At 37.6% G+C, this 23,992-nt stretch overlaps 1 protein-coding gene across 1 annotated transcript in view; it reads right to left on the bottom strand.

Moving 5' to 3' along the window:
• Positions 1–915: 915 nt before the first annotated feature.
• The window catches only part of Vps35 (VPS35 retromer complex component), a 34,914-nt gene continuing 11,837 nt past the window's right edge, over positions 916–23,992 (bottom strand). Inside the window, exons 5-17 of the mRNA XM_048355687.1 lie at positions 22,488–22,670; positions 19,083–19,296; positions 16,974–17,057; positions 16,188–16,297; positions 13,083–13,179; positions 12,841–12,989; positions 11,979–12,186; positions 11,490–11,645; positions 9,344–9,466; positions 5,014–5,193; positions 3,321–3,560; positions 2,685–2,828; positions 916–1,855 (exon numbers count right to left, since the gene is read on the bottom strand). Coding sequence (XP_048211644.1) covers positions 1,676–1,855; positions 2,685–2,828; positions 3,321–3,560; positions 5,014–5,193; positions 9,344–9,466; positions 11,490–11,645; positions 11,979–12,186; positions 12,841–12,989; positions 13,083–13,179; positions 16,188–16,297; positions 16,974–17,057; positions 19,083–19,296; positions 22,488–22,670 — 2,068 coding nt within the window. The 3' untranslated portion in view covers positions 916–1,675. The remainder of the gene's footprint in view (positions 1,856–2,684; positions 2,829–3,320; positions 3,561–5,013; positions 5,194–9,343; positions 9,467–11,489; positions 11,646–11,978; positions 12,187–12,840; positions 12,990–13,082; positions 13,180–16,187; positions 16,298–16,973; positions 17,058–19,082; positions 19,297–22,487; positions 22,671–23,992) is intronic.

The following is a 23,992-nucleotide window of genomic DNA, read 5'->3' as shown; positions in this document are numbered from 1 at the left end:
AAGTGATGTGTCACCTGTAAAATTAGATTATCAGAAGGCACTGTGGTTTCTTCTTTGTTCTTTCTCTCTGGAACCACTCATTTGGGGAACTGTTTTATTGTAAAAACATGTAGGCTGCCTTATGGAAAGGCTCACATAGATGGGAACTGAAACCTCCCACTAGCAGTCAGGTGAGTGAGCTAACAAAACGAGATGAGAGATGAAATCTTGATGGCCACCTATAAACCAGGGTAACCCAAACCTCTAGCTGCTCCTAAATTTCTGATCCAGAGAACTGTGAAGTAAATTTTCTTAAGACACTAGGCTTAACTAATGGATAACTAATATGGGTGGAAAGCCTTTGGGGAATGAGAACTCATCATGCAAAACTCTAATGACTGAAAGCATAGATGGGGACTTGCTCAGTGTTTAAAACCAGAGTTGAACAAGTGAGTTAAATAAACATGAGAATGTACAAGATTCCATAGGCATTCTCCTAGGCCCGGGCATTGTTCCTGAGCTTTTCTGCCTAATGCTGGAGCTCTACTACTTCTGGCTTTTTGGTGGTTAATTGGAGATAAGAATCTCATGGAATTTCTGGCTCAGTCTGGCTTCAAACTGTGATCCTCAGATCTCAGCCTCCTGAGAAGCTAGATTACAAGTATGAGTCACAAGCACCTAGACAAGTTAAGACAGTATAAAAAAAAAGAAAATAAAAGCTCAGGCTGGGAATGTGGCCTAGTGGTAGAGTGCATGCCTAGCATGCATGAGGGCCTGGGTTCGATTCCTCAGTGCCACATAAACAGAAAAAGCCAGAAATGGCCCTGTGACTCAAGTGGTAGAGTGCTATCCTTGAGCAAGAGAAGCTCAGGGACAGTGCTCAGGCCCTGAGTTCAAGTCCCAGGACTGGCAAAAAAAAAAAGAAAAGACCCAAAATTGTTAATAGCAATTTTATTGTTTCACTGTTGCAAAAAAAATCATAATTTTGATGCATTTCCCATTAAATTTACAATAATGGTTATACATAAATTATATAGATCACAAAATTTCTATTTTATACTATTTAGAACCAAATTATTTCTGATAAATAGGTTCAGAGAACAATGAAAGTTCTTAATGGATGGCTGAGTACAAATATGCAAAATATAGCTTCTGCTTTTGACCATGGTGATTTAAACTTCTCAAACATGCAATATATTCTAGTTTTAGGGGAAATGTTACACATGGCCTTATCTCGCATTTAAGGAAAAGCCCAAGGTCAGTCTTACATACAGTATTCCTTTCCTCTAAATTAATCTCAAAGAGGACTACAGAACAGTCAGATACTTTTGGGGGTTAGTATTTCCTGATAATGAAGAAAATACACAATCAACATTGAAACAAAACAAAAAGGAAGGAGAGTTTCATTAGTAACCAAGATAAGTGGATTTTGTTTTTGTTTTTTACAGATTATGGGAATTTTAAATAGCAGATCAGTCATGCTACTTGGGGAGATCAGACAGACTTTTTGAACAATTACAAAGTGAATATTTTATTAAGGTCTTGAAGGTGAGTGTCCGGAGGTGCTGGGTAAAACACATCAAAGGTAAGAAATGGGAAACCTACCTCAGCATTTCTGAAAGGCACAATCTATGGAAGGGAGACCTAGTTATTAAACCCTTACTGGATGTACATGGAAAGGAGTAAGGTGAGTTGTTTAAAGGACGAGACCTTCATAGATTGGCCCCTCAGACTCTCGTGATTCCCGCCTCAAGCGCAAATGTTCCAGTGTGTTATGGAAATGTTTGTTAATCTGCTCCGTTTCTTCACTGGACTCTAGATTTGGAAGATCTTCTCTAATTTTTTGGATAAGCTGGTTCAAAACCTGAATTGTCACCTACAAAAAGAACACATACAATTTCATAATCAGGCCTGTATGACAAAAAGGTAATTCAAGGGCTGGGAATGTGGCTTAGTGGTAGAGTGCTTGCCTAGCATGCATGAAGCCGAGTTCGATTCCTCAGTACCACATACAAAGAAAAAGCTGGAAGTGGTGCTGAGGCTTAAGTGGTAGAATGCCAGCCTTGAGCAAAATAAGCTCAGGGATAGTGCCCAGGAACCGAGCTGAAGCTCCAGGACTGCCAAAAAAAAGGTAATTCAATATACTAGAGGAATTTATATGACTCTCATCAACTACCTCATTAATTATGAAAAAAGAAAAATGAGAACATGATACCTAGTCTGAGCAACAACTACTGGCTATTCATTAAATTTTTTTAAAACACCTTAAACAGCAGAGTAACGGGGCTGAGGGTTTAGCTCAGTAGAAGAGCACTTGCCTAGTAAGTACTAGGCCCCGAGTGTGGTCTTCAACATCATAAAAAAATTTAAAAAAAAAACAGAATAATATGAATCAGTAAAAGAAGAACACAATGCAAGTTTATTTACTCTATAAATTGTGACCAACACTGAAACTATCCAAAACTATCACACAGTGACGAGTCAGACTATTTGGCAGCTTATAAATTGCTATGAAGTTTTCAAATATACAGTGATTCAAGCAAAATGCATCTCTGCCAACAAAAAGAATGAACAAAGCCAGCAAGTACAATGCAAACTCTGACTTTCACAGACAAGATGAAGCAACCCAGCAAGACACTTTTGTATAGATCAAATTTTCTAGGGCAGGAAGGAAAAATGTTAACGACACTTCCCAGTTCACTTACCGCATCATTTTCCTTTTCATAAAAATATATATATCTATTCAGAATTTCTATAAAAAGCTGCACTTGTAGAGAGGGGTCCATGCACTGATTTGCTATTTTTAGAGCTTTCTTTAGGCATTCCATTACCCTCTTGCCTCCATGAAGCTAAGATAAACAGAGAGAGATTGAGGAGATTAATAAACTATATATTTCATTTTCACAAAAGAAACACAACAGGACAGAACTCTTTGATCAGCTACCAAGACACAGAGTTTATTTAAATACTGTGCATTCTTCCTTTAAGAAAAGCTAAAGGACAAAGTCGACCCTTAGTATCTTAAGATCTCAGGACACAGAGCTCTGTGCCAGACTTTGGATACTTTTAAGCCCATTTTTCCCATAATGTCTCCTAACTTCCACTAAAGAAGCACTGCCTTTCAACAAACATAACACTTTCACTTGATCACTTCAAGTGAGCACATTATGTGCTCTTTTTGGCTAGGAGCTTTACCACAGGAAGATGCTCTTCCGCACATATTCTCTAGTCCCTTCTTTTAATAAAGCAAATAACTTCATCAGGTTTCTAAGCACCTCAAATGTTTCACTCCCAGAACATGAGTTCATGGCAAGAAATTCTGCCATTGGTAATGACCTTACCTCCTCCCCATTTTTATCTGTGTTTCTGCCAGACCAGAAGAGATGTGCACAAGTGCTCACAGCTCGACCCTGATCAGGTTTTTTCAGAAGTTTGGATGCAGCGAGCGCACACTGAGTCCTCAAGGGCTCATGATTCTCCTCACTGAAGCACTTCATCCTCTCAAAAGTACCAATGATCAAAGTTATGGCAGCCAGCTGTGCCTTTGAATCACTGATTTCATCTTCATACACAGAAAATGCCTAGTTGAAACAAAGCAGAAAAGATTCTCCACTTGAACATTTTCCAAAATTCTTGTTTCTCTTGGGAGAGTTACTTTCTTTTTTTAAAAAAATACTTATTTTATTATCTTGAAATAGTTGTGCAAAGGGGTATCAACATGTCAATGTATGTGTCCAAGACAAAGGATGCCAAATCAGAAATAGTAGCCACGGGGAAGAGACCAGAGGAGAAAAATATAAAAGACAAAAGAAATAACTGCAAATAGTAAACTGAAAAAAAAAAAAAGTAAGAAAAAGAAACCACCATCAACAACAACAAAATAAATCCCTCTTGTTTTCATATTGTGGAGCTCATTTTGATTAGCATCATTTTATATGGACATATGTATATAGCTATTGGACTAATGTGATCCTCTGCTAAAACTATATATACTAGGCATATACTAATTATTACAAATGAGGAAAATCATGGAGCCTATGTTTCATTGGGCCTGTCTTACTTTACTTAATATGATTTTTTCCAAGTCTTTCCATTTCCTTACAAATGGGGCAATGTCATTCTTTCTGATGGAAGCACAGAATTCCATTGTGTGTATGCGTGTGTAATATATATGTATATTATATATTACATGTATATATATATATATTACACACGCATACACACACCCCACATTTTCTTGATCCATTCATCTACTGAATCTGGGTTGATTCCATAACTTAGCTATGATAAATAATGTTGCAATGAATATAGTTGTGCGGTAGCTTTAGTGTGGCCTTGCTTGTGATCATTTGGGTAAATGACCAGGAGTGGGATTGCTGGATCATAGGGGAGCTCTATGTTTAGTCATTTGAGGAACTTCCATACTGCTTTCCAGAGTGGTTTATATTCCCACCAACAGTATAGTAGTGTTCCCTTCGGGCCACATCCCTGCTAGCATCTGTCATTATTTATTTTCTTCATAATGGCCATTCTAACTGGGGTGAGCTGGAATCAATGTTTTGATTTGCATTTCTTTTATGGTCAGAAATGTTGAAAATTTCTTCATGTGTCTATTGCCCATTCTTATTTCCTCTCCAGAAAAGGCTCTTTTTAATTCGTTAGCTCACTTATTAATGGGCTGGTTGTTTCTTTGAGGATTTGCTTTTGGGAGCTTTAATTTTTTGAGCTGTAAGTATATTTTTATATAAGTTCCTTGTCTGTTGTATAGTAGCTAGTAAATATTTTTTTCCCAATTTGCGGGCTTTCTATTCATTTTGCTAGCTATGTCCTTTGCCATGCAGAAGCACTGTAGTTTAATGCAGGTAACAGAAGCACAATATAAAGAGGTCTTAAGATAGTGAGAAATCAGTAGTTACCCTATCAAGAAAAAAAAGAGTAAAACCATATGTGCTACCATATGTGTAGTGACTACAAACCAGGGACTCGACTAAGTAGAATGAATTAGACAAGCAAGAAAGGAGGGCAGTTCCTCACCTGGGACATAAATTCATATGCTACTGTTTCATGATTTTCAAAACCAATTTCTCCAGCAGCTAGCGCTCCCTGAAGAAAAAGTCTTAGAGGTAATTCTGCCAGCTCTGCTTTAATTAAAGCACTGATAGTTTGGTGAGCAAATGAAAAGATCTTCTGGCACTTCTTTTCCCATCTGTCATCCTACAATAAGAAAAAAATATTTCAAATTACCTTAAGTTCAAGATTTAACTTGCTCAAGAATATTCATTTTACTTAAAATTCTAGGACCAAACAGCAGAAGCAGTGACGTTGAGCTCAGTTTTCCTGTTATTATCCTTTTCTGTCTCATTTATGGTGCACTCAAGTACATCAAGTAGAATGTCTTCCCAAAAATCCATTTGAGGATGGTTGCTGCCTTTGCAATTTATATATATTCGATTTTTTTCCTGATAAGAAAACAGTACAGGGCTGAGGATGTGGATTAGCGGTAGAGTGCTTGCCTAGCATGCATGAAGCCCTGGGTTCAATTCCTCAGCACCACATAAACAGAAAAAGCCGGAAGTAGTGCTGTGGCTCAAGAGGTAGAGCATTAATTAGCCTTGAGCAAAAAGAAGCCAGGGACAGTGCTCAGGCCCTGGGTCCCAAGCCCCAGGACTGGCAAAAGGAAAGAAAAAAGAGGGGGGGGAAAAAAAAGAAAGAAAACAATACACCCCTAATTTTTCTCCAAAAATAGGAAACACTCTGACATTAATGTCTTCCTTTCAATGTTTCCCTTATATATAAATGTAGCCTCGTGTGCGTGTGTGCGTGTGTGTGTGTGTGTGTGTGTGTGTGTGTGTATAGATATGTATTTTTTTTGGCAATCATGGGTTTGAACTCAGGGCCTAGGTGCTGTCCCTGAGCTCTTTTGCTCAAGGCTAGTGCTCTACCACTTAAGAGTCACAGCACCACTTCCACTTTTTGAGTAGTTAATTGGAGATAAAGAGTCTCGGGAATTTTCTGCTCTGGCTGGCTTCAAACCATAATTCTCAGATCTCAGCCTCCTGAGTAGCTAGGATTACAGGCATGAGCCACCAGTCAGTGCCTGGCTTGGCCAAGATCTTTGTACATGATTTTGTGTTCTACTTTATCTAACTAGTGTTAAAAAAGAAAAAGTTGGGGCTGGGGATATGGCCTAGTGGCAAGAGTGCTTGCCTTGTATACATGAAGCCCTGGGTTCGATTCCCCAGCACCACATATACAGAAAATGGCCAGAAGTGGCGCTATGGCTCAAGTGGCAGAGTGCTAGCCTTGAGCAAAAAGAAGCCAGGGACAGTGCTCAGGCCCTGAGTTTAAGGCCCAGGACTGGCCAAAAAAAGAAAAAGTTGGGCACATCATGAAAATAATTTGTACCCAACTTCTTTTCTTTCACTTATTTTGTTAATAATTTTCTTCATACTATTAAAAGTTATTTGGTAATATGTTACTGACCAGAAAATATCCTACCAACTAGATAGTATCTAATTTGTTAAGCTGCTCTTTAGAATCTATAAAACACGAATAATCTATATACATAAAGCTTTATCAAACCCCAAATTATTATTTCATTTAGCATAATGTTCTCCAGATACATTAATATAAAATTTTAAGAGCAGCATTATTAGCCAGGTAGCCAGGTATCAATGAGTTACACAAATAATCCTAGCTACTCATGAGGCTGAGATCCAGAGGATCTCAGTTCAAAGTCAGCTTGGGTAGAAAAGTGCATGACTCCATCAATATCCAGAGCAAACCAGCAATAAGCAACGCAGTAGACATGGCTCAAGTGATAGAGTGCCAGCTGAGAAAGCAAGCAAGCCAAGCAAGTACAAGGCACTGAATTCAAAGCCTAGTATCACCAAAAGAACAGTGGAATTATTAGGGTTTTTTTTTTTAAAATAGCTATATATTTGCCAGTTTTCTATAAGGAATGTGCAATCCACGTTTCTAACACTATTAAGAATGAATTCTCATGATACCTCTGTTCTTGCTGAAATAGACCTGAAGATTTATTGCAATTACTAGTAAGGTTAAATATTTTATTATGTTCAACTGTCCAAATTTCTTCCTGTAAAAACAATCAGTTCTCCTTATTTTTTTTTTTTTGGCCAGTCCTGGGGCTTGGACTCAGGGCCTGAGCACTGTCCCTGGCTTCTTTTTGCTCAAGGCTAGCACTCTGCCACTTGAGCCACAGCGCCACTTCTGGCCATTTTCTGTATATGTGGTGCTGGGGAATTGAACCCAGGGCCTCATGTATGTGAGGCAGGCACTCTTGCCACTAGGCCATATCCCCAGCTCAGTTCTCCTTATTTTTAAAAGATGATAATGATCATAGATTTTAAGAATTAAATGCAACCACCCAAGTAATATAGTTCTTGGTTCAATGTGTGGCACAGGGTAAGCTGCTATTTTGTCTTTATTTATTTATGCTCCTCACAATTTTTTCATCTTATTACTGAAAGTCTATACTCCCTGCCAACCACCCATCTACTCCCTTCTACAAATCTGACACTTGTAGATTCAACATTTAAGTGAGCTCTGCAAGTATTTGTCTTTATGTATCTGGCCAATTTTATGTTTTATAATGTGCTCTACATTCATCTATAGATTTCTCTCATTTTTAGGGCAAAATAATATTTCATTGTGCATATATTATATATACACACACCATAAATTCATTATTTTTCTACTGATGAACACAAGTTTAATTTATGTGAGCATGGGAATACAGATGACTAATGACACTGAACACCTTTTTTTTTCCCCCCCTAACACTCAAGGACTGTTTATTGAGGAACAGCAAGGGGCACAGACCTTCCTGCAGGTTTAGAGGTTGTGCGAGGGAGTGAATTTGGAATGGGGTCGGGGCAAGGAGACAGGTTTATTTATTTGTTTTGTTTTTGTTGCCAGTCCTGGGGCTTGGACTCAGGGCCTGAGCACTGTCCTGGCTTCTTAGCCACAGCGCCACTTCAGGCTTTGTTCTATATATGTGGTGCTAAGGAATCGAACCCAGGGCTTCATGTATATGAGGTGAGCACTTTACCACTAGGCCATATTCCCAGCCCCTTGAACACCTTTTTATATATCTGTTGGCAGACTCCCTATCTATATCGTCTTTGGAAACATTTCTATTCAGGTTTTTCTGGCCATTTTTAAGTCAAGTAATTTGTTTTCTTGCTATTGAATTCCTTAACTATTTTGGATATTAACCCCTTATCAAATGTATGATTTTCAAGTATTTTCTTTAGCCCATTAGGTTACGCCTTTATATTATTGACTGTACCTTCATATACAAAACTTTAGTTTTATACAATCCATTTGCTTATTTTTGGCTTTTACCTTTAGTGTCAAACTCAAAAAAATCATTGGCAAGACTAATGCCAAGAAGGGTTTTCCATGTTTTCCCCCAGGTGTTTTATACTCTCAGATGCTTTAATTCTTACATCCATTTTGAGATATTTTTTGTATATGATGTAAGATAAAGGCCTAATACAATTCTCTGGAAACATAGAAAGCCAGTTTGCCCAACACTGTTTATCAAAGTGTCCTTCCTGAAACATCATATATACTTAGTGTTCTGGTAAGAATTAAGATTGGTCAGCCATATGTGCATGGGTTTATTTCTAGACTCCATTCTGCTCCACTGTTCTATGTGTCTTTTTTATGTAAATACCATACCACATTGATTACTATAATTTTGTAATATATTCTAGGTTTTATTACTACTGTCACAAGTTCATAGCCATAAATTGGTAAGAAAAAGAGTGAATGAAAGCTGTCCTAATAAAAATTGGCCAAAACATGGTATTCATATTGGTAAGACTTCTGAATAAATCTTTATTTTCTCCATTAGAAAACTAAGTTTACTAAGATGTATTCCTTAACATAAACCTAGCTGTCCAACTTTCACATATATAAGTTGCAGTATTTTGTTCAAAATGAACTTCTGAAGATTTTAGCAATGAAATAAATCCAGAAAAATTATACCTAACTTATGACATTATTTAATTACATGCTTTTTATAGATAAGTAATTACACAATACAGCTCTTTCATTAGGCAAAGGTAACTGAATTTAGTACTCAGAAAAAGTCCTAGCATAAATTTAAATTGTTTTTCTAGGTATCTTATGTAATTCATAGGCTTGTATATGATTTACCAACATCAGTTAGGAATTATTAAACAAGATAGGTAATGAACTAGGAGTTACTAAAAATGAGATTTTACTGTATCATCATCTCTATATATAAATTTTAGAATCTCTCTATTAATAACATACACACAGTGAGGACAACAAGAAAAAAATGTAGTGATAAACTTAAAAGTAAACCCACCACTTTAGAATTCTCTTTGTATCGAAAAGCCAGCTGGTAAGCCGCAAATACCAAGGGTGGTAGTGTAAAGCGAATCCGTTGATTCCCACCAGCTCCAAAATGCTTTCGTGCTGTGTTTAAAATCTAACAACAAAAAATTTTAATTTTATAAATTAGTAATCTACAAAACCAAATAGGGATTCTGACCATCAATCACTACTGCTATTTTGTCAACACACACATTATACCAGGCTTTATGATGGTAGGCTCTTTATGTATTTCTTGGCTAAGTTTTTACAATTGCCCTAGAAAAAGATAGTGACCCCATTTCACAAATGGAGAAGTCAAAGGTTCTGTGAGGTTGTTAAAATTGGCCCTAAGGAACTAGGTAGGAGCAGGGATACATTTGTTACATTTTCATATACAAGTGATGATAAATGATACACTGGATGCTGATGGCTCACACTTGTAATCCTAGATACTCAAAAGGCTGAGACTTCAGGATTGACATTTGAAGCCAGCCCAGGTAGGCATATTCAAAAGATTCTTACATCTAATTAACCAGCCAAAAGCTAGAGCTGAAAGTGTGGCCAAGTGAGACAGCACCAGCCTGGAGGGAAAAAGCTAAGCCAGAACTTAAGGCCCAAAGTTCTGTATCAGTTCCTGTACTGGTACTAAATAAATAAAATGAATGAATGAATGAATGAGTAAATTCAGGCTCTGAAAATGGCCTTATACTTTACATTTAAAAATAAGATTCTAGTACTTTCTACCTGTGATCCTGGATAAACATCATTTGAAAACATACTCTGAGTAGCTAAGATTATAGGCGTGATCCACCAGCGTGAGGTTCTATCATTATTATGAAAAGCAATACATAGTCCCAAAAGAAATTTAATATAGAATAATTATGGGATAACACCTAAAGACAACCTTTCCCAGAATTCTCGCAAAGTTTAATAAACAACACCCCCAAACCACAGCACCTAACCTGTTTCCTCACAAGATCCAAAAGTTTGTAATTATTTATTCATATAAAGGGCCTGGCTGGGTGCCAGTGGCTCAGGACTGTAAATCCCAGCTACTCAGGAGGCTGAGATCTGAGGATCGCAGTTCAAAGCCAGCCAGGGCAGGGAAGTCCTTGAGATTCTTATCTCTAATCGAATCTTATCTCAGAAGTGGTGCTGTGGCTCAAGTGATAGAGTAAAAAGAGACTCGAGGACAGTGCCTATCCCCTGAGTTCAAGCCCTAGCACCAGCAAAAAATAAAATAAAATAAAAGGCCTGGAGCTGGGCTCACACCTGTAACTCTAGCTACTCAAGGGGTTGAGATCCAGAAGCCAGCCAAGGCAGAGAAGTCCACAAGATTCCATCCTCAAAATAACCAGCAACTGTGGAAAATGAACAACTTATATGTGGGGACGGGAGGGAAAAACTGGGAGAGAGCAAAGGGATGACACTGTCTAAAACGAAATGTACTCATTACCTAACATATGCAACTATAACCCCTTCGCACATCATCTTTCTAATAATACAAAAATAAAAATCCAAAAAATAAACAGCCAATCAAAAGAAGGGCTGGCAGCATGGCAGCTCAAGTTGTTGAGGGCCAACAGAGAAGTACAAGTTCAAAACCCAGATTTCAAAACTCTAGTACCAATAAAAACAAGAAAAAGAAAAGAGCACTGGTGGCTAATAACTATAACGATAGCTACTGGGAAGCTAAGATCAGGAGGATAACCACTGAAGCCAGCCTGGGCACACATGCAAGGCTCCTTTTCAATCAAGAGACTCCATCTCAACAGAAGTGGGCATAGTGGCACATTCCTAGCCAGGAAATAGGACCTTAAGTCAAAAATAACTAGTGCAGAAGACGGGTGAAAACATGACTCAGCAATAAAGTAAAAGCCCTGTTGGTGTGGCACATGCCTGTAATCCTAGCACCCAGGAAGCTGGGGCAAGAGGATCGTGAGTTCAAGGTCAACCTGTTGCATGACACCCTCCTCAAAAAGAAAAACAGAAGTGAAACCTCACAGATGCCATCAATATTTAATTCAGTTGAAAATTTTTCATAACCTTTCCCTAAGACCATAAACTATACTAAACCACATTAAGCACTTCTGTAATAATTATGACTTGGCAAAGGGTTACAGTGAATTAACACATACCAAATACTGCTGATCAGGGTCATCAGACCGCAGAAGATGAATGAATCTACCCACAAGGCTCTGCTCATCAGCAAAGTCTTCTGGATCAGGGTCTTCTATAGGCTGATCTGGCTGATCTTGTATCAAAGTGGATACCAAATTCATTATAGAGTCCACCTGCAACATAAGAAAAACAAGAAATCCACTAAAGTAAAACCATCAGCATATAACAGCACTGTCAAAACTTAAAATTGTTTCTAATTGTGTAAAGTTACAAAGAAGTATTAATAAAATAATTTGTAAAAATGTTTATACTCGATTCACGGTTTAACTCTTTGTGGTAGAATTAAAGGTAATATCTGCATATATTTCTAATTCTCTAATTTACATAATGAATAAGCTCTTTGAAACTTCTTTTAGATTAAATAACACTTCCCTACTTTCCCACTTGTCTAGATCTCAAGGTTAAAATTTCTATTTCTCTAAAGTAAAATGTTGGTATTATCTTACCTGGTCTTGAGAGACAATTTCTGTGTTATAATCCAGAACATTACTCAGCACATAACAACTCATGCTCTTCCTGGACTCATAGTCAAAATACTCAAAGAGTGGGTGGAAATGTTTTAATTTTAAGACTGTTAAGATATTTTTATAAGTATCAACAGGTATCTTCAAAAGTCTGGTGAGCTCCTTTGAAACTGCACTACTGGTAGCAATACTATATATAAAACAAAAAGAGTAACAAGCATCATGAATAAAACTAACTTCTATATAGACATATAGCATTTGTGTCATTAAAAATTTTTAACTTTTCAGATTATATATTAAAAGAAATAGGTCAAGTAAAATATCCACAAATATTCTAAAGGAGTTGAGATGTTAGTTAGGTTAACAGGACCAAAACTGCCCACAGTGGCCACTCAAAGGTAACCCAGGCTTAGGCAGTTATGAGGAAGAAACTTTTCCCAAATGGTATCAAAGCCAAAGGTCAAAATAGAAAAACATTTGTATCAATTTAATTTCTACACCTTAAATATATATCTTTCCGTAATTTTTCAAAATGTATTCATTTCAGGAAAATGATTCTTAGGGAAGTATTACTTGATATAAAGTTTCCCTACTTGTTTCATCCATAATTAGAAAAGTCTGAACTGAAGACACTGGCCTGTAAAGCAGTCCCCAAGTGTCACTTCACTAAAGTATACAACTAAGAAACTGGTGACTACTTCCTGCCCTGATCCATCAGCACTAATCATGACAATCTTTAATGACAAACGCTAACACTTCAAAGAGCAATTAAGAAAAGCAAATCCAGGACAAAAAAAAAAAAAGTACTTCATAAAGCATTTTACAAAAATGTAACATAACTTACTGTTCAAGGTTGAGCTTATTGAATATCTCCACTGTTGTTTCTAGAACTTTATCAACATAGTCCACACGATCTGGGTAACATTTCATCGCAAGATTAATTAGAGAGACTTGTAAAGACACCACATCCTCTGATGGCATGTCTTGCCTAGACTGAAATTTTGAGAAAAGCCATAAATTTATTTTATTGATTTGCATCAGAGATATTTCAAACTTTTGAGAACTTAGGAGAAATACTATACAAACCTGTATCACTGTAGCCACCTGTTGTGAAAATATGTCAAAAAGTTTAATATCAGCTGGGATTCCAGGTCCATCTTCACGATGGGCAAACAAAGCTAATCTGAAAAAGAAAACAACTTTTATTTAAAAAGATACAGGGATCTGAGTAGTGGAACTATGGATGACATTTTATTACTGGCTGCTTTTCTGTTACTTTCTACAAGTCAATTTCTCCTAGAAGATTAAAAATAATTTTTTAAGAGGATATTAGGTATAGTGATCCATGTTGGTAATCCCAACACTCAAGAGTCTGAGGTACAAGGGTCATGAGTTCAAGGAAAGCCTGGGCTACATAACAAGAACAAGACCTTATCTCAAAAAAAAAAAAAAAAAAGTTTTGCCAATGATGCTTTCTTTTACCATTTTTCTTTATGCCATACTAGATTTTCTTTTTAAGTTAAGGCTTTCAACACGCTGATTTTCCCAAATTTTCTAAAAACTTAACTAAACAGGAATGGACAAAAACAAATTGAAGACACAAATATACCCAACAACTACGAATTATATAAGCATAAAAATAAAAAGAAGGCTGAGTACCTTGAATCTATAATCCTAGCTACTCAGGAGGCTGAGATCAGCCGAGGCAGAAAAATCCTTGAAACTCCATGTCCAATTAACCAGCAAAACGCCAGAACTAGAGACATAGTTCAAGTGGTAGAGCAATAACAGTAAACAAGAAAACACAAGGCCTCAAGTTCAAGCCAAAATATCAGCACACAAAATAAATACAAAAAGAAAGTAGACTATTTTAAGAAATTACAGTTTTACTTCAAGTGTGAAACGAAGCTAGTTCCAAAGGTACTAAAACTAACGCTTTTCCTCTGCATCTTAAGCTAGTCAAAATCATGTCTGATCCATTATCATTACCTGCTTGTAAGGATCTCTATTGCATAGTATTTTGTTATAAAGTACCACTACTGATCATGATAGCTAAGTTATGTAGCATCAGACACCAAAAAACTCAACTTACTAACATCTTTAAAAATGTGCTCAATGAGCATGTGATTTTTTGCTGCCCAGAATAGAGCTAATACTTTAGGTATTTTGGCTATAGAAAGTCTAAAACTTTAAAGTAAATAACTTAATTAGACAGCTGTAAACATAAAAGAAAGTTGCAGAATTAATGAAAACATGTATGCACACAAGTAAGACACACAACATATGCTACCTACCAAGCAGCACATTTGCTAAGCGGTCACTTATTATGAAAGGCCAAGTTTTATTTTTTTTTTTTCCGGTCCTGGGCCTTGGACTCAGTGCCTGAGCCCTGTCCCTGGCTTCTTTTTTTGCTCAAGGCTAGCACTCTGCCACTTGAGTCACAGCGCCACTTCTGGCCATTTTCTGTATATGTGGTGCTGGGGAATCAAACCCAGGGCTTCAAGTACACGAGGCAAGCGCTCTTGCCACTAGGCCATATCCCCAGCCCCATGTTGGATATTTTTTAAAAGCCATAGGGGAGGCCAATTTTGATATTTTTAACCAAGACCAATGGCTGAAACATAAAGAGTATTTACTAAAGATACAAGCAACTTTAAAATTATTTTAAGAAAACATGACAGCAGACTGGTCTAATTATACTTTTTTTGTTGTTCTGTTTTAGCAGTACTGGAATTGGAACACAGAGCCTCACATGTGCTGGTGGCTAACAGCTATAACCCTAGCTACTCAGGAGACTGAGATCTGAGGATCATGCTTCAAAGTCAGACTGGACAGAAAAGTCTGAGACTCTTATCTGCAATTAAAACACACACACACACACACAAACACACACACACAAACACACACACACACACACCCAGAAGTAGAGCTCTGATAGAGTACTAGCCTTGAGCAAAACAGTTCAGGGACTCAGGCCCTGAGTTCAAGCTTCAAAACCTGCACCAAAATATGTATGTATGATACATATACATTTATAATTAAAAGCTAGCTTTTTATCATGTCTAAGTCAGAGAAATATCTACTAAATGTTCATTCACAGAGTTATATATTATTTATACTATAATTTCTTATAGACACATGAAGAAGTGCTCAACATCTCTGGCAATAAAAGAAATGCAAATTAAAACAACACTGAGATTCTACCTCACCCCAGTAACAATGTCCATTATCAAGAAATCTAATAACAGATGCTGGCAGGGATGTGGCCAAAAGGAAATGTTTCCACACTCTTGGTGGGAGTATAAACTTGTTCAACCACACTGGAAAGCAGTGTGGAGGCTTCTCAAAAAGCTAAACATAGAGCTCCCCTATGACCCAGCAACTTTTGGGCTTACCCAAAGGATCATAAACAAGGCCATACTAAAGCTACCAGCACAACCATGTTTACTGCAGTATTATTTACCATAGCTAAAATGTGGAACCAGCCCTGATGCCCATCAGTAGATAAACTGATCAAGAAAATGTGGTATACACACACAGGCCCACACACATTTGAATTCTATGCTTCTATGAGAAAGAATGACATTGTTCTATTCGTAAGTAAATAGAAAGACTTTGAAAAAATCCTATTAAAAGAAGTGAGCCAGACCCAAAGAAACAGAGACTCTATGTTTTCCCTCATTGGTAATATTAAGTATATATGTCTAGGATAGTCCTAGCAAAGGATTACAACTCAATGACTTATGCTCACATAAGATGATGCAAGTGAAATGAACTCCAAGATATGGAAACAAGGTTTTCATTGTTGTGGTATTTTTAATGTACTATTTGAAATTTTAAAAAATAATAATTTCTTTTAAAAAATTTATGTAGGGCTGGGAATATAGCCTAGTGGCAAGAGTGCTTGCCTCATATATTTGAAGCCCTGGGTTCGATTCCTCAGCACCACATACATAGAAAACGGCCAGAAGTGGTGCTGTGGCTCAAGTGGCAGAGTGCTAGCCTTGAGCAAAAAGAAGCCAGGGACAGTGCTCAGGCCCTGAGTCCAAGACCCAGGACTGGGCAAAAAAAATTAAAAAAAAATTTTTTAAATTTATGTAATAAAGATGTAACAGAAACAATTTACAAAGATACTTTAAATTCATTATTCCCATGTCAAAGTATTTACCTTCAAGTTTTAGAAGATCTTACCTGTCAATTAAAGCGATGATTATGTTTTTCACATTTACATTTTGGTGTAACTCAGCACAGGCCCGAAGAAAAGGATTCAATGTCTGGAGATGAAATTCATCAGGAAAAACCTAAAAAAAAAAAATCAAAATTAATAAATAAAAGTATTTCATATAATACTGTGAACTCATATATGGTATTTAAAGTTCTTATTTGAAAAAATCATTTAAATTTCATACAATTACACTCAAATATATTATTTTTAAACTTCATAACCAGAACCGTTAACAAAAGTATACCTATAATTAAACTAAAAGCAATGAAACTTTGAAAACTCTTTCCTAAAATTTTTTGGGAAAAACATATTAATACAAAGAAAATGTCAGGAACCAGTGAGTCACAGAGTATAATCCTAGCTACTCGGAGGGCTGAGATCTGAGAATCATGGTTCGAAACACCAGGCCAAGCAGTAAATCCACTGGGCTAGCAAGTCAGTCTATGAGATTCTTATCTCCAATTAACCATCTAAATGCCAGAAGGCAACTTAGAGAGAGAGAGAGAAAGAAAAAGAGAGAGAGAGAGAGTGAGAGAGAGAGAGAGAGAGAGAGAGAGAGAGAGAGAGAGAGAGAGAGAATGTTTATCAAGGTGGCCTTGAATTCCTAAGCCCAAGAGATTTTTCTGGGTCAGACACTTTAGTGGCTAGGACTAGTTACAGGCACATGTCAGCACATCTAGTCCAAGACTTTTTCAAACCAGTAAAGATAAATAAAGGATGAGTCCTTTTGAAAAATAAATGTTCCTACCTACCTGAATAATACATTCCATGAGATATTCTTGAGCCAAAGCATCCCTACAATTTACAACTTGTTCCAGTATACCTGTCAAAACAATCTAAAATGAAAGAAAAACAATGGTGAAAAGATCACTTTCAAAATTCTAAATTATTCCTCTCACAACATATTGAACATTCTCACACCTACTTCATTTCTCAACTTTAAAACTTTTCAGACATTTTAAGCACAAAATATGAGTTCCTATTTAGCATAAAATTTATATAAAATAAAGCTACTTCTTACTATTGTGTGTGTGTGTGTGTGTGTGTGTGTGTGTGTGTGTATGTATATTCTAAGGATTTTCTTCATCATTTTGTTTTGAGACAGGGTCTCATTATGAAGCCTGGATTGTCTTAGCTCTCTGTCCTCCAGCCTCAGCTTGCTGGGATTACAGGTGGCTACCACAACAACCAGCTAGAAATTTTTATGTACTCTTAAGGTGACAGATTTCCTCTAGGAGTTTTAGGTTTTATATTTGTCTTCTAATCCAGTTTTGGCATTTTCTGTAAGGAATGAGAGGAAAGACTTAGAAATTTTTGTTGTTGTTGTTTGCATACAGATTTTTAATTGTCCCAGAATGATTTGTTGATAACGTTGTCCTTGAACATTTATGAGAAAACAGTTGGGGAGCTGGGCACTGGTGGCTCTCACCTGTAATCCAGGAGGATACGATTTGAGGATCACAGTTCAAAGCCAGCCCAGGCCAGAAAGTTTATCTCCTACAAACTTCTCAGAAAAGGCCAGAAGTGGCACTGTGGCTCCAGTGTTCAGAGACAGTGCCCAGGCCTTGAGTTCAACCCCAGGTATGGCTCCAAACAATAAATAAATAACTGGGCAGGGTTCTGGTTGTCCAGTCCTGTAATCACAGCTACTCAGGAGGCTGGGATCTGAGGAATGAAGTTTGAAGCCTTCCTGAGATGGAAAATCTGTGACACTCTTATCTCCAATTAACCACAAAATGGAGCTGTGACTTAAGTAGTAAAGTGTTAACTGTGAGCAAAAAGCTCAAGAACAGCACCCAGGCCCAGAGTTCAAGCTCCAGGTTTGGAAACAAAAATATTGGGACACGGGGAGACAGACAGACAGACAGACACACACACACACACACACACACACACACACACACGCACGCACGCACGCACGCGCGCGCACGTTAAGAATGGACTCGCTAGGGGCTGGGGATATGGCCTAGTGGCAAGAGTGCCTGCCTCATATACATGAGGCCCTGGGTTCGATTCCCCAGCACCACATATACAGAAAATGGCCAGAAGTGGCGCTGTGGCTCAAGTGGCAGAGTGCTAGCCTTGAGCAAAAAAGAAGCCAGGGACAGTGCTCAGGCCCTGAGTCCAAGCCCCAGGACTGGCCAAAAAAAAAAAAAAAAAAAGAATGGACTCGCTAATCTAGGGACTGGCAAATCTAACTCTCAGGTTTTCTTTTTGAAATGCTAACAGTGGAACCCAAGGCCTCATGCATGCTAGACAAATGCTGACCTACATCCCCTAATTCTCCCCTCTTATTTTTGCAAATAAAACTCTGCTCACTCATTTACTTTGTTTTAGCTGTTTTTGCCCTACAACTGCTGAGTTTACTAGTTGTATACCAGACAGCTTGTAATTACAGGGAAAGTTCATTGGTTCCCAACTTATTCTCCTTCGTGTATTTGTCTATCACTTTCTTTGCTATGTCTTTATGTGTCTAATCATATTTACAGGTGTTAATACCACACTATATATACTTTAGTGCTAATCTAGAATTTACATTGTCTGTGTACTCCAACTTTATCCTCTCTAAAAGTTTTTGTGCTCGTCTAGGTCAATTTTTTTATATACAATTTTAGATTTCAATTTTTTAAAAAGCCAACTAATATCTGATTGAAATTATACTGAGTATGTAGATAAATTTAAGGAATTTAAGGTATCTATCTTCACAACATCAAGTCTTTCAACCTAAAAACATGGTATATCTTTCAGTTTAATTAGGTCTGGATGAAAGCCACTGAAAAAAGGTTTTGCAATATCGAATATTTAACCATCAGATTTCAGTTTATACATTACAACAAGATGACAAGCAAAGAGATATAAACCTGTTTGTAACGTTCCACATTTACACCTTCCAACTGACTGAGGCGCACCAAATTTGTTCCCACTAAAATTCTCAGTTCTTGTCTTTCTCGTTCTCTTTTTTCTCTATCTCGGCTATGTCCTTGATGTTGCATTCGCACCCAGAGCTTGTTCATTTCTGCAAAGTTGAGCAGTACAAAATCCATGGAGTCACTAATATCACCAGTTGTCTCTTCACTGCAAAACAAAAAAGTTGGAAACATTTTTATACAGGATTTAAATTATAGGAACAACTTAGCTTCTCTCTGTTCTGTTCATTTCCTTCTTATCTCCATAATATATCCATGCTTTATTTTAAAAAACTCAACTTCATTGGCCTAGCATAATATTTTAAGGACAAATTCTAGCAGAACATAAAAGGAAATGACAAAAATCTAAGGGAGGGCTGAGAATATGGCTTAGCAATAAAGTGCTTACCTAGCATGCATGAAGCCCTGGGTTCAATTCCTCAGCACCACATAAACAGAAAAAGCCAGAAGTGGCACTGTGACTCAAGTGGTGGAGTGCTAGCCTTGAGCAAAAGGAAGCCAGGGACAGTGCTCAGGCCCTGAGTCCAAGCCCCAGGATTGCTTCCCCCCCACAAAAAAAAAAAAAGATTTCAAACCATGATCCTCAGATCTCAGCATCTTTAGTAGCTACAATTACAGGCATGAGCCACCAGTACCAAGGTTCCCAATTTTTTTAAAGTTGATTGCCTACTTAAGTGCTTAAACTTGAGTCAAATTTTAATTACGAAAATAGCTTCATTATCTTCTCTATACTGATAAATTTTAATTTTTCCTTATTTTTTAAGTTTTGTCACATGAATGGCAAATTATTTTTTTATTTTAAAAAGAAACTAATAGCTAGGTGTCAGGAGTTCACACCTATAATCCTAACTACTCAGGAGGCTGAAAACTGAGGACTGTAGTTTGTTCTTTTTTTTTTTTTTTTTTTGGCCAGTCCTGGGCCTTGGACTCCGGGCCTGAGCACTGTCCCTGGCTTCTTCCCGCTCAAGGCTAGCACTCTGCCACTTGAGCCACAGCACCGCTTCTGGCCGTTTTCTGTATATGTGGTGCTGGGGAATCGAACCTAGGGCCTCGTGTATCTGAGGCAGGCACTCTTGCCACTAGGCTATATCCCCAGCCCCTGAGGGCTGTAGTTTGAAGTGGCCAAGGAAGGAAAGTCCATAAGACTCTTAGCTCCAATTAACCGGCAAAAAACCTGGAAATGGAGGTATGGCTCAGGTGGTAGAGTGACAGCCTTATGTAAAAAAGCTAAGGGATAGAGACTCTAGTTCAAGCTCCTGTACCAGTATAAGGGAAGAAAGAAAAGAAGGGATACAAAGTCAGGACAGGAAGATAAGGAAAGCTAGAAGAGAAGGAAAGGAAAAGAAAGATAAGGGAGCTCCAGTGGCGCAATCGGTGAGTGCGCGGTACTTATAAGAAAGATAAGAAGAAATTGATAAAACCAGGCACAGTGTTACATGGGAGCTTGTAGAGGCCAGCCCTGAACAAAAATATAACAATAGCAAAAAAGTATAAAAGGGGTAGGTAGTTCAAGTGCAAAGTTCTGTGTTCAAAACCGAGTACCACAAAACATACAAAATAAACAGGAGCGAAAAGAGGAAATGATGCAAATATTAAAGCCACTAATTTAATCCAGCACTGGTGACTCACACCTGTAATCCTAGGTACTCAAAAGGCTGAGATCTGAGAATTATAGTTCAAAGCCAGCCTGGGCAGGAAAGTCCGTATTAATCACCAGATTAATCATCAGATTAAGTGGTGCTGTGGCTCAAAATGGTAGAGCTCTAGCCTTGAGCAAAAGAGTTCAGGGGCACTGTCCAAGGCAAGTTCAAGCCCCACAACCCACACACACACACACAAAAAGCCATTTAGAAATTAAATACATGGACAAACTTTTTAAAAGGAATTAAATTTTTTCATGTAAATTTTACCCAGTTACTTGAATACCCCAGCAGACCATCTCACTTTGCCATCAGAAATAGTAGAGTCACATACATGAAGGAATGGTGGTTACAGAAAAGGTCTTTATTACATAGAGGTCTCTGTGAATGACTGGGGTTTTGTTTTTTGTTTTTCTTTTCAAGTGTGCTCATAGATAATTAAAATCACTATTCTAGGGTAACTAGCAGTCCATAAAATATAAAAACTGGCAGATATTCAAGCAATAATAAATGTGAAAAACTGGCTAATGGAGAAAGTTAAGCATATTTTATCAAATAAAAATTTTCAAAATACAATTTTAAACAATATTTTAAAATGCTGAGAATTAGGAAATGAGATGGTATAGCATATGATTAAAGTATATTATATGTGCATATATATACACACAGACACATATGAAAATACCATAATAAAATCCACTAAAAACTGCCTTCTTAAAAAAAATTAAAGGTAGGAGGAAAAAGAGGTTTAAGAAAGAGTGAATTTGACCAAAGTACATTATATGCATGTATATAAATAGCACAATGAAAATCTTTTGTTCAACTAATTCACACTAACAAAAAAAAAGTGGCTCATACATGTAATCCTAACTCAGGAAGTGGCAGAAAGTCCAAGAGATTCCATCTCCAAAATAAGCAGCAAAGGGGGCTGGGAATATGGCCTAGTGGCAAGAGTGCTTGCCTCCTATACATGAAGCCCTGGGTTTGATTCCCCAGAACCACATATATAGAAAATGGCCAGAAGTGGCGCTGTGGCTCAAGTGGTTGAGTTCTAGCCTAGAGCAAGAAGAAGCCAGGGACAGTGCTCAGGCTCTGAGTCTAAGCTCCAGGACTGGCCAAAAATAAATAAGTAAATAAGCAACAAAGGAGCTGGAATGAAGGCCTAGTTCAAGTGGCTGAGCATGTGCTATGAGTAAGAAAAGCAAACTGGAGGGGAAAAGGTCATTATTTGGGGCTGGGGATATGGCCTAGTGGCAAGAGTACCTGCCTTGTATACATGAAGCTCTGGGTTCAATTCCCCAGCACCACATATACAGAAAACGGCCAGAAGTGGCGCTGTGGCTCAAGTGGCAGAGTGCTAGCCTTGAGCAAAAAAAGAAGCCAGGGACAGGGCTCAGGCACTGAGTCGAAGGCCCAGGACTGGCCAAAAAAAAAAAAAAAAAAGGTCATCACTTGTCCTCATATGGGGGGGGGGAGGGGGGAAATTGTGTTAAATGAAAAAAGCAAACGCATAATCTGCATAATAGCACATTTTAGATCATACTACATACACTGAGGAGTTCTGTATCACAATGGAAATCAATACACAAAATGCTACTAGTAACTAACTGGTTGGAAGGATTAAGATTTCTGTACACTTATCTATAATTTTAGTATTCTGCAGTTAAAAATATATAAGTAAACCAAGATGATTACTTACTCTGTTGGCTCGCCTTCATCAGGTAAAATGTTTCTGGTACATTGAAGAAGATAATTTCGAAGAAATAAACCCCTCAATGGATGTTGTACACCACGGCACATTTCTACTAAATCTTTCAAAATATCTTTCCTGGACTGAGGAAATGACCTGACATATACAACTCCAACTGTAATCAACAGATAGCTAGAAAGGAGGAGACATTTCATTAGAAATAAAATATTCAAATTAAGAATTTGGTTATGTTCAAATATACTATATATGAAATAAGAACAATGTTGTTTTCTCCTGAATTATGAGGAAAATACCACTTGAATAAAAACACTAAAAATGTAAAAAAGAAAACAAAAATATACAAATACCACTTTTTGTTTACTGGGTTTCCTATATAGTACATGCTGATTTTTAAACACAAGATCCTCTTCCCTCTACCTCTGGAGTCCTGGGAGCATAGGTGTGTACCAAGTCTGGTTAACTGACTTCTAAAACTACATATACGAAGTTGGGCATGATTGCTCAAGTCTGTAATCCTAGGCTTGGGAGGTGAGAGGCTTGGTGAGGTGGAGATGGGATGACAACCACCCCCAACCTTCTACCCTGAAAATTTGCAAGATTCCATCTTGAACAAATGGCATTACCCCAAGCTACAAAGGAAACACAACACCTTGATGCAGTAATGCTCGCCTGCCATTTCATGATGCAGGAAAGCACCAATAGGAGGCTCAATGTCCAGGCTGGCCCAAGAATAAAGCAGGACCCTGTCTGGAAAATACTAAGGTCAAAAGACTCACAAAGTAGCTTATTAGGACTCATCTAACAAATGCAAGGCTCTGACTTCAAACCCCAATACAAAACAAAAAACAAATAGAAAAAGAACATACACAGTAATCAGTCCTCTCTGAACCAGGTTAAGATATGTCCCAAGAACCCCATTCAGTGACTGAAACTTCAGATAGCATTGATTTTTCCTTTAATTACATACTTATACTTTCATAAATTAGGCAAATTAAGTGAACAATAATAAAAACAATTATGGCAATACACTGTAATAAGAAGTTACATGAGGGGCTGGGAATATGGCCTAGTGGTAGAGTGCTTGCCTCGTATACATGAAACCCTTGGTTCAATTCCTCAACACCACGTATACAGAAAAAGCCAGAAGTGGTGCTGTGGCTCAAGTGGTAGAGTGCTAGCCTTGAGCAAAAAGAAGCCAGGGACAGTGCTCGAGCCCTGAGTTCAAGCCCCAGGACTGGCCAAAAAAAAAAAAAAGTTACATGATTAAAAAGTTGTTTCCTTTTTTTTGTTGCTCTCATTTTCTATTTTATTTGGTTCACCCTTGTGAGATGACACAATACCTATGTGATAAAATGAAGTAATAATACTGAGGTAGCTTACACTACTATGGTATGGATTAAACATGAGCACCAAAAAAGCATGACAATTGAAAGCTACAATGGCTACTAAGTGATTAAAGGTGAAAAGCATATATAATGTGGATGTGCTTGACA

The sequence above is a fragment of the Perognathus longimembris genome, chromosome 10, assembly GCF_023159225.1.
Source record: "Perognathus longimembris pacificus isolate PPM17 chromosome 10, ASM2315922v1, whole genome shotgun sequence".
Classification (NCBI taxonomy): domain Eukaryota; kingdom Metazoa; phylum Chordata; class Mammalia; order Rodentia; family Heteromyidae; genus Perognathus; species Perognathus longimembris.
Note: the sequence above shows the minus strand (reverse complement) of the source record. Positions and strands in the feature narration are given on the sequence as shown.